General features: G+C 43.1%; 1 protein-coding gene across 3 annotated transcripts; it reads right to left on the reverse strand.

Annotated features, from left to right (window-relative positions):
• Positions 1-177: 177 nt before the first annotated feature.
• TMEM129 (transmembrane protein 129, E3 ubiquitin ligase) lies at positions 178-24,879 on the reverse strand. 3 transcript variants are annotated; one of them, XM_001375531.4, is made up of 4 exons: positions 24,539-24,877; positions 18,322-18,796; positions 10,059-10,218; positions 178-1,891 (listed from the first exon to the last, which is right to left on the reverse strand). In XM_001375531.4, exons 1-4 carry the CDS (start codon positions 24,741-24,743, stop codon positions 1,643-1,645), a joined length of 1,089 nt encoding a protein of 362 aa, XP_001375568.3. In that variant the 5' UTR covers positions 24,744-24,877; the 3' UTR covers positions 178-1,642. The 3 variants fall into 3 exon arrangements, with proteins under 3 accessions (XP_001375568.3, XP_007496925.2, XP_056658272.1); XM_007496863.3 differs by lacking the exon at positions 178-1,891 and adding an exon at positions 1,963-2,566 and having other exon boundaries at positions 24,539-24,874; XM_056802294.1 differs by lacking the exon at positions 178-1,891 and having other exon boundaries at positions 10,059-10,333; positions 24,539-24,879.
• Positions 24,880-25,152: the final 273 nt, after the last annotated feature.

Below are 25,152 nucleotides of genomic sequence, written 5' to 3' on the forward strand. Positions count from 1 at the left end.
AAAGAAATTAAATCAGACTTCACCTGACCCTTCCAGGATGAAGTTGAATCTCTTTCCTTCCTTCCTTCTCTGTTTGTGTCATCTATCTATAACAAATCTATCCATCTCACCTATCCATCTTCTACATTCACCCTCAGCCAGGGTGAGTGAGGACGTAAGAAAGTAAACACAAAACCATGTGATTCCTCCTATTTATTGGAATGAGAAGTTCATACCATTTTTGCTAAGGGAGCCCAACACTCACCAAGCCTCTTTCAATTGCCCAATATAATAAATGCTAGGAAAACAGGCGCAACTACCAGATGTATCTGACATAGCTAGATAGATATACTGCATCCCCTGCAAAGAGGGGAAGGTCTGTCTTTGTATTTAGACAATGACACTGATTACTTCTGTCCCAGAGCTGTGGACTTCTGTCTTACTTAAGATGATCAGGATTCTTCTCTTGTCCTTTAAAATACCTTAAAGAAAATAAAATAAAATGCCTTTATGGTATAGACTTTTATATATCAAAGATAATGAAGGTGCTTACTCTTGTCCTTAGAAGTTGTACTGAGAAACAACTATCAATACTGCAGTCAACCCAAAGGACTGAGCTTGAGGGCCGTAGTTTGGGTGTGGGGCAAAGGAAATAGTTACAATTAAGATTCTAATTCCTGAAGCTTTGGAAATCATATTTTGCTAACACATGCCTTAGCTTTAGCTTTCTTTCCTGTGGCCTACAGTGGATTATCTAGTCTGAAACAAACTGGTGGGAGGGAATACAAGAGCTGGAGATAGGAAGGGAGAGGCAAGAGGAAGGGAGGAGCAAGGGGTAGGATAGGAAAGAGAGAGTTCAAATAAAACAGAAATCTAGAATTAAACTTCCCACTGAAATGATATCATTTTGCTAAGGGCAGGCCTAGGAGCCATGCCTATCTGGTACATTTGTGTGGGCAGGCTACAAGCCTGAAATGGGAGAACAGTATTGACTTGTGTAACAATCATGAAGAATAAACTTTAAAAAAAATTTTTTTTTAAACCCTTACCTTCTGTCTTAAGAATCAATACTGTGTATTGGTTCCAAGACAGAAGAATGGTAAGGGCTAGGCAATGGGGGTCAAGTGACTTGCCCAAGGTCACACAGCTAGGAAGTGTCTGAGGACAGATCTGAACCTAGGGCCTTCCGTCTCTAGGCCTGGCTCTCAATCCACTGAACCATCCAGCTGCCCCCAAGAATAAACTTTTAAAAAAGGCTCCAGTAAAAGAAAGCTCAGTTCCTGTCAGGGATAGTGTCTGACTTGTTTTTTTTTTTAATAGCCCTTTGCTTGTCTAGTTACACCGAGGAAGATGGACAATCTCCCTGGAATCTTTCACTCTCTATGAAGTGAAGAGAGAAGGCATTTTCTTTCTACAAATGCCAGGGGCAGGGTGGCAGTATCAGGTCTTCCTTCCAAAGTCTGGAAGTGAAAGTCTTGCCCTGCCTCCTCCCTTTCCCCCAAGCCCCCCACCCAATCTGGGAACAAGGTGAAATAAGCAGCCTCCTGAGGAGGCTGGGCCAGGCCCAAGGAGCTAGTGAGGGGGAGACGTGATGGCATCTATCAGATGGTGATGCTCAGCCTGCCGGGACCTCCCCCAGGAGCATGTCCCTGTTTAGGGAAGGTCAGTGGATGATGCACACGTCCAGGATGCAGAATTTGGCCCTGCAGGTGGGGCAAGGCACTTGGCTAGAGAGCCAGGTCTCTGGGTGCTGCTGATCCTGGCGGCTGGCAAACCACTTCCCCATGCACGTCAGACACCACATGGGGCGGCAGTAACACTGCTGGCACTCGCCCTCGTTGGACTCTTGGCAGTTCTTCACTAGCTTGATGTTGGCACTTATCTGCATGCAGCCAATGCAGGGCTCCAGTTCCTTCCGGGGCATGGGGGACCACGGTGAAGAAAACAAGGCAGGGGGAAAAAAAAGGCAAAATATTAACTCTATTTCTGGAAGATATCTGTAGTTCAAGGCTTTTATTTAATGCAAAGGATGCACCCAATTCAGAAAACAATAGTAACAATGACTCACATTTCCATAGTGTCTGAAGGCTTTAGGAAGGTCTGGGGATGGGGCCAGTAAAACAACTCTTATCCTGATTTTAATAGAAGAATCACCAAGCTTCAATAGGGAAATTAAGTTGCCCAAGGTCCTGGAGGCCCATGGCCCTGTGGGGGTTAAGTTAGCCAATGTCTGTGATATATGTGCTGAGAGCTACATATGTGAAGGCACCACTGACAGGGGACATCAGGGAGGGCTTCTTGGAGGAGCAAGAGAAGGAGGTATTTGATTTTGGTTTTAAAGGATGAGTAGAAATTCAGCAAGGAGAAGGGAATGTCGTAGAACACATCCAAAGAGACAGAGGTGGGGAAGTTCAAGGGGGTTCAGAAGATGACAAGGAGTTGGGTTCAGGATTTAAAGCGGAGATGGAGAGGAGATGACTGAATGACAAACAGGAGCTTCAGCTTTATTTGGCAGGTGACGGGGCACTCCTGGAAAGTACTCAAGAGAGGAAGGACTGACTTGGCCAGAGCTTTCCCATTTATCTTCCTGAATAGAAAGAAAAGAGGGAAATGGGGTGAGGAAAGCTATAACTGTAAAGAATTAATTCCAAGCCAGCTCTGATTCTGCCTCTTTTCCTCTCTCCTCAGCCCCTAATCCATCACTAAGTCAGACTAAAAGGAAAATTTCCCAACAATCTGAACTAAGAGGAAGATGGGCTGCCTCAGGAGGCTTCCTGCCTGAGTGGCCTTAGTTTCTTGAGTAAATGCACCAAATAAAAAGGCCTGTTGCTTTCAGCACTGGCTGGACACTCTAATCCTTCTGGAAAGCCTCCTTTTAGGTCCCCAAACACCAAACTGAACTGGGATTCTCCCAAACAGGCCTCTACTCTTTCCCTTTCAATATCTTTTGGGGCTCTCTGAATCTTTTTTGACCTTCAAGATCCAACTCAGGACTGGAATCTAGGGTGGGTGGGAAAGCAGGAAGTGGGTGATCATATGGTCTGTCCTGAATTGTTATTTAACTTCCATGTGGCTATGCCTCATCTTGCCAACAAGAGCATGGGTTCCCCAAGGACAAGGGGACTGTCTTGTGTTTATTTTTGTGTTCTTCCTTCCTTTGCACTAAATACAGTAAGTACGCAAGTATTTATTGACCATTTACTGCCTAGCTATAGTAGGTGCTCAATAAATATTTGCTGAATTGAATTTAATTAAATCTTTTTTTTTTCCAACCAATTTATCACTTGGTTCCTTGGAGCCACCCTCCCTGATTAAGACAAATTTAAGATTATGAAAAGGAATTTCTTATGGTACAAAAGAAGCAACACATTATCCAGGCTCCCTCAGAACCAATTAAACAGGAAGCATATATTGTCTCCTGCTGGGCATTAATTTAAACCCAAGTGAAAAACTCTCCTTCCTTTATCCATCTGTACCCAGAGATACATTCGCAAACAAGCAAGGCTAGAGTTTTAAAGCTCATGTTGGTGAATACAAAAGTGACAAAGTCTACAATAAAGAGGGTCAGGATAGCTTTTAATCTAAAATACTCAACTTAATTAAATTAAATATTTATTAAGCTCCTACTGTATGAAGAATTTAGACAAGAATAATAACTTCCATTTCCAGAGCATTTTACGGTTTACAAACTGTTTTCCTACCTATTATTGTTATTTTTTTAAAATAGCTAAAACTATGTTCCCATCCCATGCTGGGGCTTATGGTTGGGGTAAGGGCCCAAACAAAAACACAGGTAACTAGATGTGATGGATGCATTAGAGAAGAGTGAACTGCCCTGCACTGGGGGAATTCCGAGTGTCAGTTAGGAAGAGGAAGTATCAGAGGTAGCATTTTATATCCTGGCCTTAAAGGGAGGGAGAGACTTCAAAGATGGAAAGGAAGAGGGACTGGGGGGGTGAAAAAGCACAGGGGGAAGGAGAGGGAAGGGTCTGTACATGGTGGAGAGAGTTCAGGCAGACTGTAGAAGGCCTCAAATGCCAGGCCTATACTTCCCTTGTGACAGTTAATGGGACCTCTGAATATTATGAAGATTGGATTTGGCTCTCCCCTGATTGTAACAATGAAGGTACTTGGCTCTTCCTTGATTGTGAAGATTAAAATTGTAATCCCCTGTCTATTTTTAGATTTTAATCATCACAAGTGTAAAAACAGTACTTAAAAGTTAAATATGGAGATCTACCCATTTTGGGATTTAACCAAAAAAGGTATGAACACCCATCTCACACAGAGTGGGAAGTCTGTGACTCGAGTGTGAAAGAGTGGATGACAAATCAGAATCGACTGACTGCCTTCTAGGAGGTCCCAGAGTGGAGCATGGGCTGTGATTGGTAGATGTAAAGATTAAGAGAAGTAATGCAGGAAAAAATGTCTTTAAAAGAAAGAGACAAAGGCCTGAACTGACTTAGTTCTGGAAGTTCAACTTGGACTTCCACTTCTGCTGGAGTTCCATTGGCAGTTCTATGCTGACTGGACCTGTTTTTCCTGGTGACCCTGTTCCTTTGAAATGACATGTGGTAAGTGTAAAGGCTGACTCCCTTTCCCTTTGCCTTTCTGGAGGCACTAGCCTCTGGAGAGGCCTATTGTCTTGGGGCTCCTTTCCCTTGGCAGGGACCTCTGAACTCCTGCCTGGCTCAAGAAGAAGCCAGAGAAGCTATCTCTCTCTTTTGCTTCTCACTCTCTTCCTTAATATCTTCACTCTTTATTGTAAAATAAACTACCATAAATTCCATTCTGACTTTAGTAATTCATTTGGGATTTAGTAATTAAGTCCCTGGCGACAACTAAATATTATTCAGTCTAACCAATAGATTTAACAATATGTTGACCAGAGCAGCGATGGCCCATATCTGTACTTGCAGCATGGGAAACATGGACTGGAATGGGGAGGGAATAGGAATGGGAACAGTAAGGCATAAAGAGACCTGGAGCTGAAGGGGGCCTTCAAGGCCACCTAGTCTATAGACATTTTACAGTTGAGGAAATTGAAGCTAATGCAGATGAAAGGACTTCCTCAGGGTTGCACAGGTACTCAGTGTCAGAGACAAGATTTGAACCCATGCCCTCCCAACTCCAGGCCTGACTCTATCCACTGAGTCTCCTAGCTGCTCCTGTCAAGGGGTTTTGAGACACAGAGATGGGGAGAAGAGAGGATTCGGGGTGTCTGTTTTCTTGGGGAACTCTGAAGTGAGTTTCTTAGCCAAGAGGTCCTGCAGGGAGCTTGAGAAGAGAGGGGAAGGCCAGGACAGACGATCACACTAATGCTTGTTCACACGGAGGGGGAATATGGAAAGCTAATGCAAAGGGCTATAGTAAGCACTGAATTGATGGATGCTGACCCCACCAGCTTCAAACCTAGGCATAATTCAGACTCAGTTATGTTTACCAGAATATAATTAGAATACTTCTTGTTGGGGCCAGATGACATTGTGGAACATCAATGTGAAGGAGGTCTGGGCCAGCATGGAGGCAGGACATCAGCATCCATGGATGGCGTGAGACTTTAGGAGACAGAAGAAGGTTTGGGGGCCCCCAGGGGCTCTGGGATAGAGGAGTAATTAGGGAGGGGAAATGATGAGTAGGCACTGCTATAATTAAGACAAGGAAATCACTGGAGACCTCTAAGGAAAGTGTGAAGATGTTCTCCAGATGGGCCATGTGGGGGAAGAAAGCTAGAAACAAGGGTTTGGAAACATAATGAGGTGTGACTGATGGAATGGATATCCTCTGGCACAGAATGGGGATCATGGCATTTCATGTCTAGTAAATAAAATCTAGGAGGTGAAAAAAGAGAATAAAATGTGACATATTTATCCCTGTCTCCTAAAAGAGAAGACTAAGACTCAAAAGAGTTTTCCTTCTCTTAATGGCTATAATAAATAGATCTCTATCCTGAAGAGTGCAGGGCTTTTGGGAAGCTGGCAGGGAAGGCCTCTCCCTCCTCAACTACCACCTCCGATGCTGTCCCTACTTCCCACAGACAGACTACAGATAATAACAGCTCTTCAGGTTATTAGCATTTGAAATTTGCAAAGTGCCTTCTATAATAACCCTGAGAGGAAGGCCAATGCAAAGGTTTTATTATTCCCATTTTACAGAACAGAAAACTGAGAGAGGGGAAAGTACACATCTAGGAAGTATCTAAGTCAGGATTCAAATCTCTTGACTCCAATTCTAACACAATGGTACCATGCTCACTCTCACGCTGACAAGTAGTGTAATTATATACTGATAAATATAACAACTGATTCTGAATTATCTATAGGTTTGAAGCTGGTTAAGATCAGCATCCATTGATTAAGTGCTTACTATATTCCAGGCACTAAGCCTCATGTTTGCCATTAGCTTTCCGTATTTCCTTGCACCCAATGTGAAGAAGCATCTTCTGCCTAAGAGTTCTCCATCTCTTCTTATTTTGTACCCCCCCCCCCCCATCCCACAGGACAAGTAAGTTCCTGAGGGGATCAGGCCTCTTCCATCTGGTTTAAAGCACATCCCAGGCCAGTATCTCCAGGGACAATAAAAACTGCTTCGAACAGGAGGTGGAGCAAAGAGCCTGAATAATGCAGAAACTAGATACTCTACTGCTCAAGCTTGAAGTTTTACAAATATTTTTTTTTTCATGGCTGCCCTGGGGGATGGACAGTGAAAGTATTATTATGAACAGTTTGGAGAGGAGGGAGCTCAGGTCAAGAGAGTGAAATTACTTGGTAAGGTTAGGGTGGAGAAGAAAGGGAGGGAGGGGAGGAGAGAGACACACACATACAAAGACACAGAGAGAGAGAGAGAGAGAGAGAGAGAGAGAGAGAGAGAGAGAGAGAGAGAGAGAGAGAGAGAGAGAGAGAGAATGTGTGAGTATATGTTGTTTGCATAGCACAGAAGTCACAGAAGCACCCAATGCTTGAAGGGTTTTTGGAAGACAGTATAGGGACAGGAAAGAAGACAGCTAGGGACAGAGCCTTGGGGAATCCCCCCATCTTCTGGGGTGGGAAAGTGGATAAGCAGCCAGGAAAGGGGGCAAGCTAATGCTGTCCATCTTGGCACACACCCCATTAATGAAAAGATGTTTGGATGTCTGTCTGTCTCCCTTCCAGAACTGTCTGCACAGAAAGTCACTTTTATCTGTCTAGCCATGCTTCCTTTCCTGCTGCCTCCACACATGCCCAGGTCATTCCTCATCCTTCAAAAACAAGCATAAAACCTTTCATATGAGCCTGCCAGGCCCTCAAGCTACAGCCTATGTCTTTTCCCCACCAAACTCTCAGAAGAAGCCTTCTCCATTTGTTTCTATCTCCTCAGCTCCCACTCACATTGTAGCTCTGGCTTCACCTCATTTCTCCAAGGCTTCAGTTCTCTCTCAAATGCTAGATCCAATGGCCCTTTCTCAGGCTTCTCATTTCTTACCCTTCAGTTTGCTCTGGACACTGCTGATCCCTTCACCCAGGGCTCCCTCTCCTGGTTGAGCTTCCAACTTGGCTGTCTCATGGTCCTCCTCCCACTCCTCTTCCTCAGCTTCTCTATGGAACTGTCCTCCACCCATCCGTGGCCCACTCCCAATCTGGTGGGGACCCACACTATCTGGGTAATCCTTGCAGCTTGCAGGCTCTCAACCATCACTCTATGCAAATGATTCACAAATCTACACAGTCACTACATGATGTTCCACAGTTTTCCCAATTTCCCCTGCCTGAAACAGAATTCTTCCTCTTTCCCCCTAACCTCAATAACTCACCTCGTTTCTGTCCAGGGCACCGCCATCCTTCCTGTCACCCCATTTCACATCCCTTCCAAATAATTAGCTTTGATAGCTGTCCCCCAACAAATGCATCTGCCCCTTCTTTTTACTCAGTTTGGGGTCATCCTAATTCAGGACCTTGTTCTTCTCACCTGGATGAATGAAATCACATTCTAATTGACTGGCTAGCCTTCCTCCCTCCCTCCCTCCCTCTCTTCCTTCTTCATTCCTCCTTCCCTCCCTAACTTCCTTCTTCTCCCTCTCCTTCCTTCCATCACTCTCTTCCTTCCTTCCTTCCTCCTTTCCCTCTCTTCCCTTATTCCTTCTTCCCTTCCATCTCTCCCTTCCTTCCTTCTGCTTTTTCCTACGCACTTTCTATAAACAAGCCTGAACTCTCCTCAGGTTGCTTTAGTGTCTTCTAGGGCAAATGACAAATTCTTCTCTTGGACATTTACCTTCTGGCTTTGACCCCTCTTTTTTTTTTTATCTGAAAAGTTTTAATTAATTAATTTAGAGTATTTTTCCATGGTTACATGATTCATGTTCTTTTCCTTCCCTTCCCCCCGCATTGGCTTTGGTCCATCTTTGCAGACTTCTTTCTGATTACTCTTTCTCAAGCACTCTATGATTCAGCCAGGCCCACCCTCTTTTGCAGGCTGTCCCACCATCATTCTTTCTGGAATCCCTAGCCTACTTCAAGACTCATCTGTCACCTCCTACACAAAGTCTTTCCTTAGGAGAAGCTCGGTGGACACAGAGTTCGAGAGACCTGAATTCAAATCCAGGGTTAGACACACAGGTCCCTTAGCTGTAACCAGAGTCACACGAGTCACCTAATCTGTCTCCTTCAATTTCTACATCTGTAAAATGAGCATAATAATAACCCCTACCTCCCAAGGTTGCTATAAGACTGAAATGAGATATTTGTAAAATGCGCTGCAAATATTAAAAGCACTTTATAAATACTATTTATTGTTGCTATTATTAATTTTCATGTTCTCCCAGTTATGAATGAATTCTTCCATTCCCACCACTGATATCAGTAGTGGATAGAATGCTTGATTTAAGAGTCAGGAATAAGGGGCAGCTAGGTGGCTCAGTAGAGAGAGAGCCAGGCCTGGAATTGGGAGTACCTCGTTCAAATCTGGCCTTAGACACTTCCTAGCTATGTGCCTCTGGGCAAGTCACTTAACCACAAATGCCTAGCCCTTTCCATGCTTCTGCCTTGGAACTTGTACTTAGTATTTCTTCTAAGGCAGAAGGTAAGGGTTTAAAAAAAGAGTCAGGAACACAGAACTTTTTGAAATTTTGCCTCTGACACGTCTTAGCAATATTATCATGGACAAATCATTTAAATTCTCTGAGTCTCAGTTTCCTCATCTTTAAAATGGGGATAAAATCTCTTACTGCCCATCTCACAGAATTGTTGAGTGCCTTCAATAAGATAAAGCTTGCTGAAAACCTGTGTCAATGTTAGTTATTATAATTATTTTTGGATATACTTATCTGTATCCATGTCACAACATTTCCATAGAATGTTAGCTCCTTGAGGGCAGGGATTATTTCTTTTCTGTCTCTGTTTACCTGCTTCCTTTGTAAAGGCCTATTGACTTGAACTAAATTGGAAGGATGATTAGAGCCAGTCCTAACCCTGATCCTGAGGACCCTGCTTCTAGCCACCTTTCTGGCATGGTTGCTTTCAGTTGAAGGGAGTTTGGTGCAACCCTAAAGATATAGGCCCTAGCAGCTGCCTTCCTGCCTTCTGTGCTGAACTAATAGTATGACACTTTCTCAAATCTCTCCCCTCTCTAGGAAAGAATTTTACATTCATAGCAGTAGTGGGGCAAATGTCTTTGTCTCTGTTATTCAGAGGAACCAGTTTGTTAAAAGCTGCCTATATGCCAGGGAGTGTGCTAAGTGCTGGGGATACAAAAGAAAGATGGAAACAATCCTACTCCCAATGAATTTACATTTTCACTCTTGAGAGAAGCACACAGAAATGTCACCGTGCAAAGACATACACACAGCAGGAAAGTCAAGGCTTATACACATACCGGTTTGGGAGGGAGGGCACTACAAGTTGGCAAAGCATCAAGAAAGGCTGTTTATATAGAAGATGGCAAGAGTCCAGGGGGTGGAGGAGGAGGAGGGAGCATTTTCAATGAGAGACAAGGAGGTTACATGGAGATGGAGGCCTGTGAGGACCATCTAGGGGGGTGGTAGGTCCATGAGCAACACCAGGGCTCCTACTGCTACCTCAAGGCTGCACTCTGCTCAATTTACCTACCTGGTTGCTGGGAATGGAATAAGGTGGGTTGATTTCCACCAAGGATGTAAATGTTTCCAGAAACAAGTCACCGAGGCTCTGGTGGATCACAACATTGGCAGCATTGCGGATGGGGGCGTGGAGTTTCTCCCGAAGTTCACCATATTCTGTAGAATTCAGTCTGAATGAGAGGAGGGGAAAGGAATATCATTTCTTCATCCTACTTGTTTAGAAGTTGAAAGGGCCTTTGAAGGAGTCCGATCCAATTCTCTCATTTTACGGATGAGGAAACCATGCTGTGGAGAGTTAAGGGACTTGCTGAGAATCAAGGCTAACAAATGCCAGAGTCAGAATTTGAACCCAGGTCCTCTGACTCCAAATCCAAGACCCTTTCCACTATACTACTCACCTCTAATGCAGAACTGTAGTGTGAAAGTATCATTTATGGGGGCAGCTAGGTGACTCAGTGGATTGCTAGGTTCAGAGACAGGAGGTCCTTAGTTCAAATCTACCTTCAGACATTTCCTACCCATGTGACCCTAGGCAAGTCATTTAACCCCAATTGCCTAGCCCTTACCTTTCTTCTGTCTTAGAATGAATATATGTATTTGATTTTAAGATAGAAGGTAAGGGCTTGTTAAAAAAAAAGATAAAAAAATATAGTTTACAATGATAATCTTTGCATTATGCTTGGCAATGATTCTGACCTGATTCATAATAATGAATATTTTAAGAACACTTCATACTTTGCCACTTGGTTACATGACCTTGATTTATCTTTTCTGCCTCAGTTTGATCATCTATAAAATGAAGATAAAAATACTTATATTATCTACCTCAGATTTGTGGTGAGGTTATTTGGGGCATAATGTTTTGAAGAGGTCACCAAGAACTGAGGTACATCCAGAAAAAGGAAAGGCAAAAGAGAGTCCCTGCCCTCAAGAAGTTCAAAATCTAATGGGAGAAACATTATACAGAGAATTATGTCCAAACAAGGCATAGACAAGATAAATAGGAAAAAAATAAATAATAGGAAAGCTCTATTGGGAAAGGCTGCCTGTAGAAAGTGGGACTTCAGCTGAGACTTGAAGCCAGGAGGCAGAGATGAGGAAGGACAACATTCCAGGTATGGGGGACAGCCAGAGGAAATGCCAGAGCATCTTGTCCAAGTAAGAGCAAAGGGGTTAGTGTCACTGGATGGAGGAGGAAGTGGGTAGGGAAGAGAGGGACCTGTAAGGGGGAAAAAGATGATGAGTGGGTGGCAGGTCTAGGGGATTTCACTAATCCTTGAATTGGTTCATTTCACTATGGGTCAATTCTGATTGGTAGAAAATTCTTCCTCCTTTTCTCTTCCCCTTGTTCATTCTAGTTTTGCCCTCTGGGACCGCACAGACCAAATTGAATCCTCTTTACATATGATGGCCTTTTGAATACTTTAAAAATATTTTTTAAATCTTTAAAATCTTCAACTGGGGTGGGGGGTAGGGAGCAGCTGGGTAGCTCAGTGGATTGAAAGCCAGGCCTAGAGATGGGAGGTCTTGGGTTCAAACCTGATCTCAGACTCTTCCCAGTTGTGTGACCCTGGGCAAGTCACTTAACCCCCATTGCCTAGCCCTTACCACTCTTCTGCTTTGGAACCAATACACAGTATTGATTCCAAGATGGAAGGTAAGGGTTTAAAAAAAAAAAATCTTCAACTGCTTGTGTGTATTCTGGATTCCACCTTAAAGTATTATGAAAATGTGTAATCACCATCTCAACAGTCCTAGGACAAGTCACTCTCCTGTGTGGGATGGTGTCATGGGAAAGCATTGGTATTATTGGATTTGGATAGTTCTGTGACCCTAGGCAAGTCACTTATCCTTCCTGAGGCCCTGTTTCCTCATCTATAAAATGGAGACAACACTTGCAATAGTTCCTCTTGAGGTGTTGCTGAAAATGTTTTACAAATTTCAAAATGCCATATAAATGTAAGTTATAATGATGACCATTATTATATCATCCTCTTTCTAGGTCAGAGGATGTAACTTCCTTTATTCTGGACCTCTTCATCCTCTCAGACAGGAACAAAAATGTATTGTTGGGTATGCCTCTTTTTCAGATCTTTGAGAGAATAATTCATTGTGAGGTAAAACAAAAGTGACAGAAGGAAGCTTGTAGTTTAAAAAAAAATGAACCCTTTCTAGATTTGTGAGAAGCCATTGGTTGTCAGCTGCACTTTAAATTGGATGGAAAAGAATAAATGGATTAGGAGACACAAACTCGACTGAGAGTGTGAGGATGTGTTTGAGGAAATGAGCTGGTGAGAATTATTCTGATTTCCCAGGTAACGGCCTTTAAATCAGACTGAGAGAGGGAAAAAAGTCCTTTCTGCAGGCCCTGATGGATTTTGTGAGGCTTGCTGGTGTCCCTGAGAATCTGCTTTACTAATTCATGGTGCAGCGATAAGGGAAGAATGTTTATAACCAAGTCTATGAGTTTGTTAGAGCTAAGAGCAGCTACAATGAATGTTTAATCTTTCCTCAAGCAAATGAAAATGCTGCTAGCATTTCTCTAAACACAGTATCTTCAAAAAACTATTTTAAAAAGTATTTTTTCAGACTTTATTGATTTTGTTTCTCACATAATCATTTCTCAGCAAACCCACAATCCCCCATTGAGCCTTCCCTCCTAATAAGTTAAATAAATTGGACCTAAGTCGGCTACATCTGAGATATGGGCAACATGCCCTACCCCTGCACCAAGAGGAAGTCACAGTACCCTGGTAGAGGAGGCCAGGGACAGAACTAGGAGAAGACACAGACCTATTATCAATGTGGCTCTGAAGGGCAAAGAATGGCCTCCTCATTGCACCTCACTCCATGCCTCATTGTTTTTTTAATGACGCATGTGCAGAAAAGACCCTGAACAAGTCCTTTCTTATCACTGCCCCTCAGTTTTTAATCAAGTGGCAGAGTCCTATGGCTCGCTCCTGATTCCCCATATGAACTTTGCAAGTCTCTGCCCTTCTGGGGCCTCATTTTCCCTAAATATTGAAAAGGAATGTTGGACTTTGTGATTTTTCAGGTCCTCCTCAGCTCTGACAGCCTGTGTTCTAGACTGTGACATCTCTCTGACATTATCTGACATTCCAAGGAGGGATCTGGCTCTGCCAATCCATGTTCTATCCCATTTCACTCCAGCATGCTAGGATCCAAGCTATTTCCACATCTTGGAGGAAGAAACAGGGAGAGGCTCAGAGATTCACTCATAGGCTCTGCTCCCTTAGTAGAGTCCAGAGGATCTTTATTAGGACAATAGATTCCTAGGAGTGGGACCAAAATGATGACACTTATACTTTGCCTGCTTGGATTAGGAAATTAAAACGAAGCTGGCTACCTCGGTCCTTGAGGTACTTTCTATCCCAATATACAAATAGTCTTGCTAAGTATTGCATCTGTTAGTTGCTGACCTGTGCTAGGGCACAGGGCCCTTGGAGACCATTTGGTCTAAACTACTGCCCTGCTCAATCACAAAGCAAATTCTTGGCAAAGTTGGAACTAAAACCCAGGCCATCACCGTTAGTCTACCAGCAGCTAGAATTCTAGTCGGTCATGAGCCAGGTCCCTGGTACACAACAGGAAGGGCTGTGCTTGGGGAGCATCAGCACAAGAGCAAGGATGTCCTTGGCAGAGCCCTGGGAGGGCAGAGGCTTTTTACTATCTGTGCCACTGACCCCGCAGGCAGTCTGGTGAAACCTGTGGATACCCTCTCAGAAGAATACTGTCTGGCCTAGTTGAAGGAAATGCTGAATTTCAGTTAGAAGTAAGTACAGATTTGCCCCCATCTAATTTCTCAGGCACTCAGGAATCTCTCTGTGGGCCCTTGTAGGGTTGGGATCACCCACAAAGCAAAGAGTCCAATCTTTCACTTTCCATAAAAAAGTGCAACTGGTTTGCAAGGGTAGTTTCTGTATTTAGAGATACTGTCTGGGGACCCCCTGGGACCTCTCAAGAGGACACCTAGGAGATGAGGCTCCTCCTTCAAGGATTACTAGAAAGAAGGGGGCATGTTGATGGTGGAGATGAGAAAGCTCAGGGATGAAATGAAGCTGGGTGCAAGTACATGAGGGGTTATTATGGGGAAGGAAGAGGAGCCTTGTTTGACTTGGTCAAGAGGGCAGAATCTGGGAATAAGATACAGAAGTGGGTTTTGGTACAATGTAGGGAAATATTTCCTAACACTGAATTTTGTCCCAAAGTGGAATGCGCTGCCATAGGAAGTAGTGAATTCTTCATCACTGGAGGTCTCCCAGCAGTGGCTACATGACTCTAGGTTGGGGATCATGTCCAAAGGATTTCAGTTCAGGTATGGGTTGTATTATATCTGGGTCTTTAAGCTGGGTCTGGAAATTTGCACCCTCATGCCCATATGTGTATGTGTTTACATTTTGATAATTGTATCAATAGAATTGATTCCTCTGGAATCCTGTGTAATTTCTTTTACACATTTAAACCATGATTCTTAAAAGGGGTCCATGGGCTTTGCCAGACTGCCAGAGGGGTCCATGACACACAAAGGGTAAAGAACTCCTGGATGAGATGGTCCCTGAGAGTCTGATCCTATTATCCACTGTGCTTAGGGATCACAGGGGAAGAAAGAGATAGACCAGAAGATCCTTGCCCTCCCAGAACTCATAGTTTAGTGGGGTAGATGGCACATGAAAAGAATATAAGGAAGTAAATAAAATGGAACAAAGGCAGCTTGGTGGCACAGTGGACAGAGAGCACTGGACTTGGAATCAAGAAGCTCTAAGTTCAAATCCAGCCTCAGATACTTCTTATCTGTGTGATCTCAGGCAAGTCATTTAAACTATTTGCCTCTGTTTCTTCAACTGTAAAACAGGGATAATAATAGCACCAAACTGCCAGGATTGTTGTGAGAAACAAATGAGATAATCTTTGTAAAGTGCCTAGCATATAGGAGGCACAACAGAAATACTGTTATTATTATAATCAGTGTTGGAGGAATTCAGGGGATGTCAGGGAAGTGAGGCTTGATATCAGTTAGACAGAACTGAGGGGTGGGGAAGGAATTCTACATGTGAGAAAATAGCAAAAATGAAGTTGAAAATGAGTCTCGCCACACCCTACCCTTCTGTTGAGGCCCAGTTCAAATGTCACCTGGGGACTGAAACCTTCTGGACCCCCAAGGCTTTTAGCCTCTTGGAACCTTCAGAGCTCTTGAGCTTTGCCTCTCTTAGGGCACCATCATACTTGCCACATGTTAGCTATTTATTCTCCTGGAGTTCTAGGGTGCTCTCTCTAAGGACCCATTATAGCCCTGGGGATTTGGGGTTTCTAATGGTCTTGCTAGACCCTGCCTGGTTGGGAGGGCTTGAGGCCTCAACCCAGCCATAAACCATGTAACTAAATGCAAAGAAGTTCATCTTGACAACAACTCATGAGGCCCTGCACTGAGCTGGTAATTCTCTGAATGTGTCGAGTTTCACAAGGTGCATGTGCCATGAAATTTGGGATGGTGTGTTATTACAGATAAAAGGAAATGAATAAATGGTTTTGTGAGGTATACATTTTACCCAGATACAAAGTATGCTAAATATGTAATTTGTATGTGCAAATAAGTGGGTATAAATTTAATAAAACTTGCCTCTAACACAAAAAAGTGGGAACATCAGACCTTAAATTCAAAGAACTCAACTCAACAATGCGGAATGGGAACAGTGTTGCCAGCTTAAAATGTGCAGATACTGAGACTCCTCATGGCAAAGAATAATGTGCCACAATTAGGAAAAAGTTTGGAAACAACTCTATAAATCACGGAAAAGATTACAATGAGTGTGGCAAGAAGGGGAACACACTCACTGAATCACAGACTCTTGGAATATGCCAAATTATCTGTGCCTTGCCTCTCCCTTCCTCCTAACTAGTCCTTTTTTTTTTAAACATTATTTTATTTGGTCATTTCCAAACATGATTCATTGGAGACAAAAATCATTTTCTTCCCCCCCCCCCCCCACCTCTCCCATAGCCGACATGTGATTCCACTGGGTATCACATGTGAGTCCTCCTAACTAGTTCTAAGTAATTAATGAATACCATCAAGCCAAGAAGTATTTATTAAACACCCACTATGTGCCAGGTACTGTACCAAACACTGAAGACACAAATAAACACAAGCATTGTCAAGGCTTTCCTTTGACTGTGACCCTGTGATGCTTCCTCTGAGAGTGTGGGGTGGTCACCTCCTGGGCTCTAAAGCACTAGCAGAAATCGAGGTTTGGCAGATCCTGCCAGACTGGACCACCTTTGAGCACAGGCTCAGGGATGGACTCTGTGCCTGCTGGATTAGGACCAGGATAGCTGGGGGCACAGAAAGGATCATCATCAGGAAGCTGGCCAACACAATGAACCCGTGTATAGAAGGTGGAGGACTTGCAATGTGGGAAGGAACACCCACTCTGGTGAAGCCACAGATACCCTGGGGACATGTGATTATTACATGTGATCATTCCATGGAGCCATGGAAGCCTGCTTTCTAGGCACGGTTTTATTTTCCTCAGATCATTCCTATTCCCTAGGATGGCTGCCCTGACAGGGGGAGGGAGCCAAAAATTCCCTTACCACTCTGTGGATATACTTGGAATCAAGAAGAACTTGGGTGAGAATTCTGATTCTGAAACTTTCGCAAGTCATTTAATCTCTTTGAGTCTTGGTTTCATCATTTGTAAAATTGGGTTAATAATGCCTGCAGGACCTTCCTTATAGGTCTGTTGTGCTTTGAAGACTTTATAAAAAAATTTTTTTAAATGCTTTATAAATAGGGGAGGTGCCGATAAATGTTTAACAACTGGCTTTCTGGAAAAAAAACGGATATGCAATGTACTTTAAAGATGAATTGGGGGTCAGCTGGGTAGCTCAGAGGATTGAGAGCCAGGCCTAGAGACGGGAGGTCCTGGGTTCAAATGTAGCCTCAGACACTTCCCAGCTGTGTGACCCTGGGCAAGTTATTTAACCCCCATTGCCTAGCCCTTACCACTCTTCTGCCTTGGAACCAATACACAGTATTGATTCTAAGATGAAAGGTAAGAGTTAAAAAAAATGCTTATTCTAAGGGCAGCTAGGTAGCTCAGTGGATAGAGAACTAGGCCTGGAATCAGTAGGTCCTGCATTCAAATATGACCTCAAATCACTTCCTGGCTGTGTAATCCTGAATAAGTCACTTAACCCTCACTGCCTGACCTCTACCACTCTTTTGTCTTGGAATAGGTACTTAGTATCAATTCCAAGACAAAAAGTAAGGATTTAAAAAAAACAAACAAACAAAAAGAAAATGTTCATGTTAAAAACTTGACATCTCACTCCAGGACACCCCTGTTTAAAAACTCTAATGTTAGTACTGTCATTATCATTAAAACCAAGGAAAGTCCTATGGATAAGTCAACCAGGAGCTCAGCACAGAAGGCTGGTCAGTGGGTGGCAAATTATTTGGGCTAAAATAACTTGGGAAGAATAGGTGAGGTAGGACAGTGTAGGAGGAACCATTGGGAGCCAGATTCAGGACCTAGTTCTGATACGATGTGTGCCAATGGGCAGGTAATTTAATCTTTCCGAACCTTAGTTTCTTCCTCCATAAAATGGGCATAGTAATATCTATACTACTGACCTTAGATTGTTGTTGGGAAAGCACTTTTCAAAGTGTTTAAGTTATGTGAGCTATTATCAACTAAGGTATCAATCTGTTAGTCAACCAGCTTTTATTAAGTACCTACTATGTGCCAGGCATTGTGCTAAGTGTTGGTGTGGAGGAACTGTGATCCACATTGGTGTGGTACCATATGTATTTCTTGAAGATAAAATCACAAATCTTTTGAAGTGCTGAAGAATTTCAATCATTTTAAAAGAAATTCAAAACCAATTTGGGGTCTATATTACTTTCTCATAAACCAAATTTGTTCATGGCTTTTGGGTTGGCCAAAACGTAGCCAAGCTCAATGTGATATCCCTATTAATTTCATCTGAAAATGGTGCTGTATTAATCAATATTAAAAAGATCAGATTAATTATTGCTTGTCTCCAGAGGCCAGAGCTAGAAGCACAAATCAGAAGCCCCAGAGAGGCATATTTCAGTTCAAAAGAAGGATAAGCTTCCTAGGAGACAGTTGGAAGGAATGGGCTGCCTTGGGAAGCATGGAACTCCCTATCATTGGGTTAGCACTAGTCAGGGGCAGAGTCTTTGAAATCTGAGATTCAGTCTCTACAAGTCTACAAGGAAAAGAACTTACCGAATGTCAAAGGCTTTGACGAGGGGATTGATGCTGGCCACTCGGATGGTAAGGAACTGGACAGGTAGATTGGAGTCTGGTGAGAGCTCATGCTGGCGTGAATCAGTTACCGTCAGGTGGATGTCCTGCTGCTGAGCCACATGGATGTGATAGGTGGTCACCTTCATCACCCAGGTGTCCGTCACAATTACCCGGGCCCCTGGAGCCCCCGTGGCAAACTTGTCAATGCGTCGGAACTCTGTGTTGATGGAGGATGCCACTGCTCGCCAGCCTGACTGTGGGAGGGCATGGAGCGCCAGAGTCCTGGCTAGTGGATGGCAGTCCCACCTCTTCCGGGACCAATAGTAAGCGATGGTGCAGGTGATGGTGGGGAAGGACACTGAGAGTAGAAGGAACAGCTTCCAGCCTTCTGGAGCCTGGTTAAAATAATAGAGCTGCTTTTCTGAAGCTGCAAAGCACATGCCGAGGTAATATCCTGCAAAAAGCAAATGAAGGTTCTGCTTGTAGGAGACAAGGCAAAGGTGTTTCATAACTTTGTAAGGACCCTGCTTGGATGGGAACCCACAAATTTATATGCCCTTTCTCTCTGGTGCTGCAGGAAGTCTCAATGCCTTCCATAATTCAATTCAACAAATGTTTACTACAGACTTCTATAGAGAGTGAAAGGACATTAAAGACTAAAGAAGACATAGTAGAGATTCTCAAGAAATTCACAGTCTAATTAATGGATGACAGAATTAGGTAACCAAACGAGTGTTTCCGAACAATAATACTAGGATTGTGCTTAATAAAAGCAATAGTAATGACTAAAAATGACAGTCCTCCATTAAACAACTGAGGATCATAAATAGTTGAAAAGAACCAACTCCTTCATTTTACAGATGGAGAAATGGAGGCCCAGAGGGCTGTAGAGACCTACCCAAGGGTTATACAGCATGAAAGGGAGGAACTAGAATTCAAAGTTAGATCTACTGACTGCAAACCCAACCCTCTTTCATCCTTAGGACTTTTCAAAGTCTTGCTGTGGATATGGCACAGAGCTCATCCTGGATGGTGGAAGGTCATGGGCCGCTGCTCACATTCTAGAAGGTTTAAGTTGGAAAGATTTCAAAGCCTGGAAGGAGGACAAGTTGTCAGAAGGCTACCTAGCAGGGTCATCATCATCAGCTTCATGAATGTTCTGGACACATCAACTGTAAAGACGATTTATTAAATCATTGATCTGCACAGCTGGAAGGAGGATCCTTAGTGACAAAAAAAAAGATTTTGGAAAACCAAAAGGTTGATGTGAATAAGCAATAATGTTAATTTTTGTGGGCAGCTAGGTAGGTGGCATAATGGAGTTCTGGGGTTAAAGCTTGGCCTCAGACACTTCCTAGCTGTGTGACCTTGGACAGTCACTTAATTCCCATTGCCTAGCAAGTGATGCTATTATCTGAGCTTCAATTTCTTCATCTGTAAAATGAGGACAATCCCTACTTTCAATGACTCTGTCTGCCTTCCTAGCTCACTTTTTTGTGAGTATTTTGTTTTGATCTATAATTTTGTTAGCATTGGGACCTTCCTCTTGTAGAAACCACTTCTATGGATGCAGACCAGCAACAATATAGTGTTGTAGGGAAAGGGACTTCGAAAAAACTGAATTAAAATCCCACATTGGACACTTGAACAAATGAAGGAATGAAAAAGCTTCTAGGAAGCCACTATCATGGGCTATGCTTTGTGTTAAAGGCTGGCAATACATCTACAAAAGTAACCCAGTCTTTGCCTTTAAGAGGCTTACATACCAACAAGGGAAACAACCAACAATGGCAATCTCTAGCTAGAAAAAGTCATCAGGATGGTGAAGCAGGACCAGGGAGGAATACACTGACACATCTTATCTAGAAACAAGAGCAGAGTTGGGGTTCCAGAACTGGGGGGTGTAACAGTTAAAATTAGGGGAGACTGAGACAGGTAGAAATTAGTTTCTCTCTGCAAGGAGTATTATAATTTTATGAGGTTTATTAAAGATTAAGGATTAAAGAAAATACAGGATAAGAAAACATGTGTCTAGGCCTCTGGCCTAGATACCTCACCTACATTATGAAAGAGCCGCCTCTGCTCCAAAATGGAAGTCCAAAAGAGCCCAAAAGGGCCTTTCCAGTCAAGTTAAATACCTTCTCAATCTCGGCCCACGTGAGAATTCAGTGAGATTACAAAGCATTTGGGGAAGTGGAGCAAAGGATTCTGGGGATTGGAGTCCTGGATTCGAGTCTATTTTTACAGGGGGGGGGAATTGGAGTGGGGGAAATAGGACTCTGTGGAGTCAGACCTGAATACAGGAGGTTCTGGGCTCAAATCTGGCCCTAAACACTTCCTAGCTGGGTGACACGAAGTAAGTCACTTAACACCAATTGTCTAGCCCTTATCGTTCTTATATCTTGGAACCATTACTTCATATAGATTCTCGGCTGAGTATAGGTTGTTTTGTTTTTTTTTTAAATGGAGAAGAGGGATGAGAACAAGGAAGGCGGTAAGGAAGATATTCTAGAGCTGGGACTCTGGTGTGGGACCTGAGATCATTGGTGCTGTGGAAGATGTGATCACAGGGGAGGTTTACTTGAGCTGTTTGATATGGGGAAAGTTACCTCTCTCCTCTGGGCCTGTTTCCTTACTGGTATGTATAAATGGAGATTTTGAACCTTAGACTTCATTCCCCAGAAGTCCTTGGTATTTCCCAGAATTTCCTATAATCTCTCCTGTGTCTCCACATTGGTGAGATCACGTTATTGGTATTTAACTGGCAGTAACACCTCCCAGGTTCTCTCTTCGTTGCATGATGTAGCCTCAGCAGTGATGGTGGTAAGGTGGGGAAAATTTGAAAATGGCTAACCAGCCTTGGGCACGTGGTTTTTATTTTGTATCCTCTTTATTCCTTGATTTCTAATGATCCTTAATAAATCTCATAAAAGATAATATTTTTATTAGAGATATGAATTTAATTTTTACAGGTAAAATGAGCTTATAACCTTCTAGGGCCACTATTAGCTCTAAATCTATAAATACAAATATAAAGTAATATGGCAGGCAGGAGGGTGGAGTCTTGTATAGAAGGTAGGACTTCAAGTGATCCTTCTAGGGAGCTAAGAGGGAGAATATTTCCAGCAAGGTGGACAGGCTTTGCAAAGGCATGGAAATGTCGTATTTAAGAAACAGGAAACAGGCAATCTGATTGGAAGTATAGAGGACATGAAGAGGAGTAGCATGTAAAGTTTGGAAAAGTGGCCAACACAACAGAAAACTGTAGGGGGAGTTAATATTTTGTCGCAGAGGCAATGAGGAGTCTCTGAGGGAATAAGTGCCATGGTCACGCATGCCTGTAATTCAGTCTTAGAGACTTGTTAGGGGCACAGAGAAGAAAGATTACTTGAAGAGTACAGGGTCATACAGTTAGTGTGACCTTCCTCTCCCACCATGGCCCCCTCATTACCTACCCTACATTATACAAGTAAGTATTACTGGCAGCTTGTAAGCCCTGGTTGACCACTAGCCCACACTGTCTATCCATTGCTTTGTAAGAATCAAATGGAATCACATCAATTTGAAAAGTGCTATTATAAAAATTCAACTCAATTTTACTAATATTAACTAAGTACCTATGATGGGGAAGGTCCTGAGCTCAGTGCTGGGGAATGGAGATGGAAAGATGGAAAAACAACATAGTCCCTTAGAACCTCATGAAGGGGATGTAATATGGCAAAGGAGAGAACCAGACAAATAGGAAATATGAGGAAGAAGGGTCCACTTTCCTCAGACTAGGCTTCTGGTGGGAGGTAGTACCTGAGCTGAACCAGGAAGGAAGAATTCTTACCTGGCTTTTATCATTCTCTATCTCTGAACCCATCCCTTTTGATCCTACCTATTCTCTACCCAGAGAAGAGTGGTCCTCAAAAATCTCCCTTAACCTCCCTTCACTTATCACAATCAAACTTCTTAATTTGAGAAATTTTTATTTGTGGAGTCCTTTTGTCTCCTTCCTCAATTCTTTTACCATCTAGGTTGTTCTCAAAAAGATTACTCCATTTTTATGGGCTCGACTTTACATGTTCATTCTTAATGCCCTCATTAGTAGAAGAGCTTTGGAAGACAAAACTTTTTGCTCCCTCCTCTGTCTCATTCCTCTATTAATTAGTACATTGGCAAACTATGCTCAAACCTTCCTTCTCCCTCTTTTTCTTTCCTTAATTGCTATGTTTGTTTCTGATGTACATTGTTCTGGGAAAGTCTTCTTCCTAGAAACAGTTATTCATGGACAAGGTAGTAATTGTGCGGTTGGGATCACTTTATATCCTGAATCATTATACTCCCTCCCTTAACATAGATAGCATTTATCCTTTCTAGAGATAGAAAGGATATCTGTTCTCTAAATTAGGTAGTTTTTTTCCAGACTGGGCATGTTGTAGCTCTTAGAGTCTGTTTTTTTAACTATAAAGTTTATTTTGACTTCCCTGGACAAGTACATATATTAAACTATAGGGACAAACACATAAGAAATTAAAATAAGAAATTGAAGGGATGCCCATCCATTGGGAAATGGTTGAACAAGTTGTAGTATATGACTGTTATAAGAAATGATAAGGAGGAAAGTTTCTGAAAAACCTGGGAAAACTTCCATGAATGGATGAAAATGGAAGTGAGAAGAACCAGAAGGCCATTGTACACAATAACAGCAATATTGTGATGATCAACTGTGAATGACTTTGCTATTCTTAGCAATACAGTGATCCAAAACAATTCTGAAGGACTAAGGATGGAAAATGTTATCTCCTTCCAGAGAAAGAACTGATGAAGATTGAAGCATAATTTTTTTTACTTTTTTTTTCCAGTGTGGCTAACTTTGCATGATTTCACAAGTAAAATTAATATCACATTTCTTGTCTTCAAAATGAGTAGGGATGAGTGGAAGGGAGAATTCAGAAATAAAAAATTTTAATGTAAAATTTAAGGATAGTGAACTTTTAAAAAATAAATGAAAATAAGAAAAATTAGCATATGCTCAAACAAACAAAGATTCAGATAGGATTGTACCTGTGAGGTGGTGGACAGAACCCTGGGTCTAGAGTATGGAAGATCAGAATTCAAATTCAGTCTCAGATATTTACTAGCTGTGTGACTTTTGGTTAAGTCATTTAATCTGTTTGCCTTAATTTCTTCTAATATAAACTGGGGATAATAATAGTTCCTACCTACAAGGGTGGTTGTAAAGATAAAATAATATTTACAAAGCTCTCTGCAAACCTTAAAGTACTATATAAATACGACTTATTTTTATTACTGTTAAGTCCATTCCCAGAAATCTACATATTGACTTTATATATTTTGTTGACACATCTGTCACTTCCAGTAATAAATACCTTCCAATACAAATAGTCAAGTCAAATGATAATATAGTGATTTTGACTGACTATATATATGTGTGTGTATATATATATACATACATATATATATATATATATAAAGTAGTTTAAAGATTTTTTAATAGAAAGGAAGTGTATCTGGGGTACAGTAATCTGACTTTCCTTCTGTTACTTCCATAGAATTTATTTGTATATATATATCCTTTCCTCCTAGGATTAATTAATTATAAACTCCTTCAGGGGAGGGGATTTATAATATGTCATTTTTCATCTTTGTATCTTCCTCAGTGACCTTGCACATGGTAGGAATATTATGAATGTTGGTTAACTGGAATTGAAGAGTTAACTAAGGCCCGAAGTCGGTGCCTAATAAATGTTGGTTGAACTTTTCATAGGCTTTATTGATTTAGAGCTGGAAGGGCAGGAGCCTCCTCCTTTGACCTATGCCTTTTCGCTTCACCCAACCCACCTACATTTTGCAGGGGGCCCCTTCACCTCCCAGTTCCTAAGTGGGCTGGACCACTTGCCCTCTGGGGAGCTTTAAACACCTCAAGGGTTCCCCCCCCCAAGCCACACTGGGGGGAGGGGGCGTTTCCGTGCCCGCAAGCCCGTCCCCCTCGCCCCCAGGCGTCTACCATGCATGTCCGGCAGGCTGACCGTCCTTTCCACTAGAGTAAGGGATTTCTTTAAGGCAGGGTCTCTTGCCCAGCCCAGGGTCCCAGCTGCGGGGAGGGGTGAGCCCTACGAGGGCAATGACTCCGAGGGGGGCGAAGAGATCTGTCCACTGTCACGCAGGGAGTAGCGCCGGGCTCACTCACCCAGCGGCAGCAGAGAGTGGACCAGCATGGTGACCGTGGTCCTGCGCAAGTGGTACTGGACAAAGGCCACGTCCTCGATGCCCAGCCAACCGGACAGCAGGTTCTGCACGGTCAGCCCTGCCGAGTGGAACTCGTTGGGCGTAAAGACGAAGCAGACGGAGAACACGATGTACGCCAGGGTGAAGGTCACCTCGGGGCTGTCCATGTTGGCCTGCCGGGCAGCAGCCGGCCCCCCGGGGAGCCAGCCCAGCCCGGCCGGGTGCCGAGGGTCCGAGGGAGCGTCGGCGGAACGAGGCCCGAGAAGTGGCGGCGCCCAGCCCCGCCCCCGCAAGGACCGCCTTTCCTTGTCGCGGGGACCGCTGGGAAATGTAGTTTCCAAGACCCGACCTTGTTCCGGGACTCTCTCCCTCTGGGTCAGCTGGAGGTATATAGCTCCCGGGAGTTTTGAGGTGGGACACCCGGCTCCACCAGTTCTCTGTTCTGGACACATTAACTAGCACTTAGAGGGGTCCGCCTGAAGCCCCAATGTTTGCATTAGATAGCTCCAATGGTGTGGTACAAAAAATATCGAGATGCTTTAATCATTGAATGTCAAGACCCCTGCAAAAAAAGAG

Source organism: Monodelphis domestica, chromosome 6 (assembly GCF_027887165.1).
Source record: "Monodelphis domestica isolate mMonDom1 chromosome 6, mMonDom1.pri, whole genome shotgun sequence".
Classification (NCBI taxonomy): Eukaryota; Metazoa; Chordata; class Mammalia; order Didelphimorphia; family Didelphidae; genus Monodelphis; species Monodelphis domestica.

Bases quoted from the DNA above. Each gene is read 5' to 3' on its own strand.
- TMEM129 (XM_001375531.4), bottom strand. From the start codon at position 24,743: ATGGACAGCCCCGAGGTGACCTTCACCCTGGCGTACATCGTGTTCTCC. The intron at 18,797-24,538 runs GTGAGTGAGCCC...TGCTTTTTGCAG, and splicing joins CCACTCTCTGCTGCCGCTGG to GATATTACCTCGGCATGTGC. The intron at 10,219-18,321 runs GTAAGTTCTTTT...CCTCTCATTCAG, and splicing joins GTCAAAGCCTTTGACATTCG to ACTGAATTCTACAGAATATG.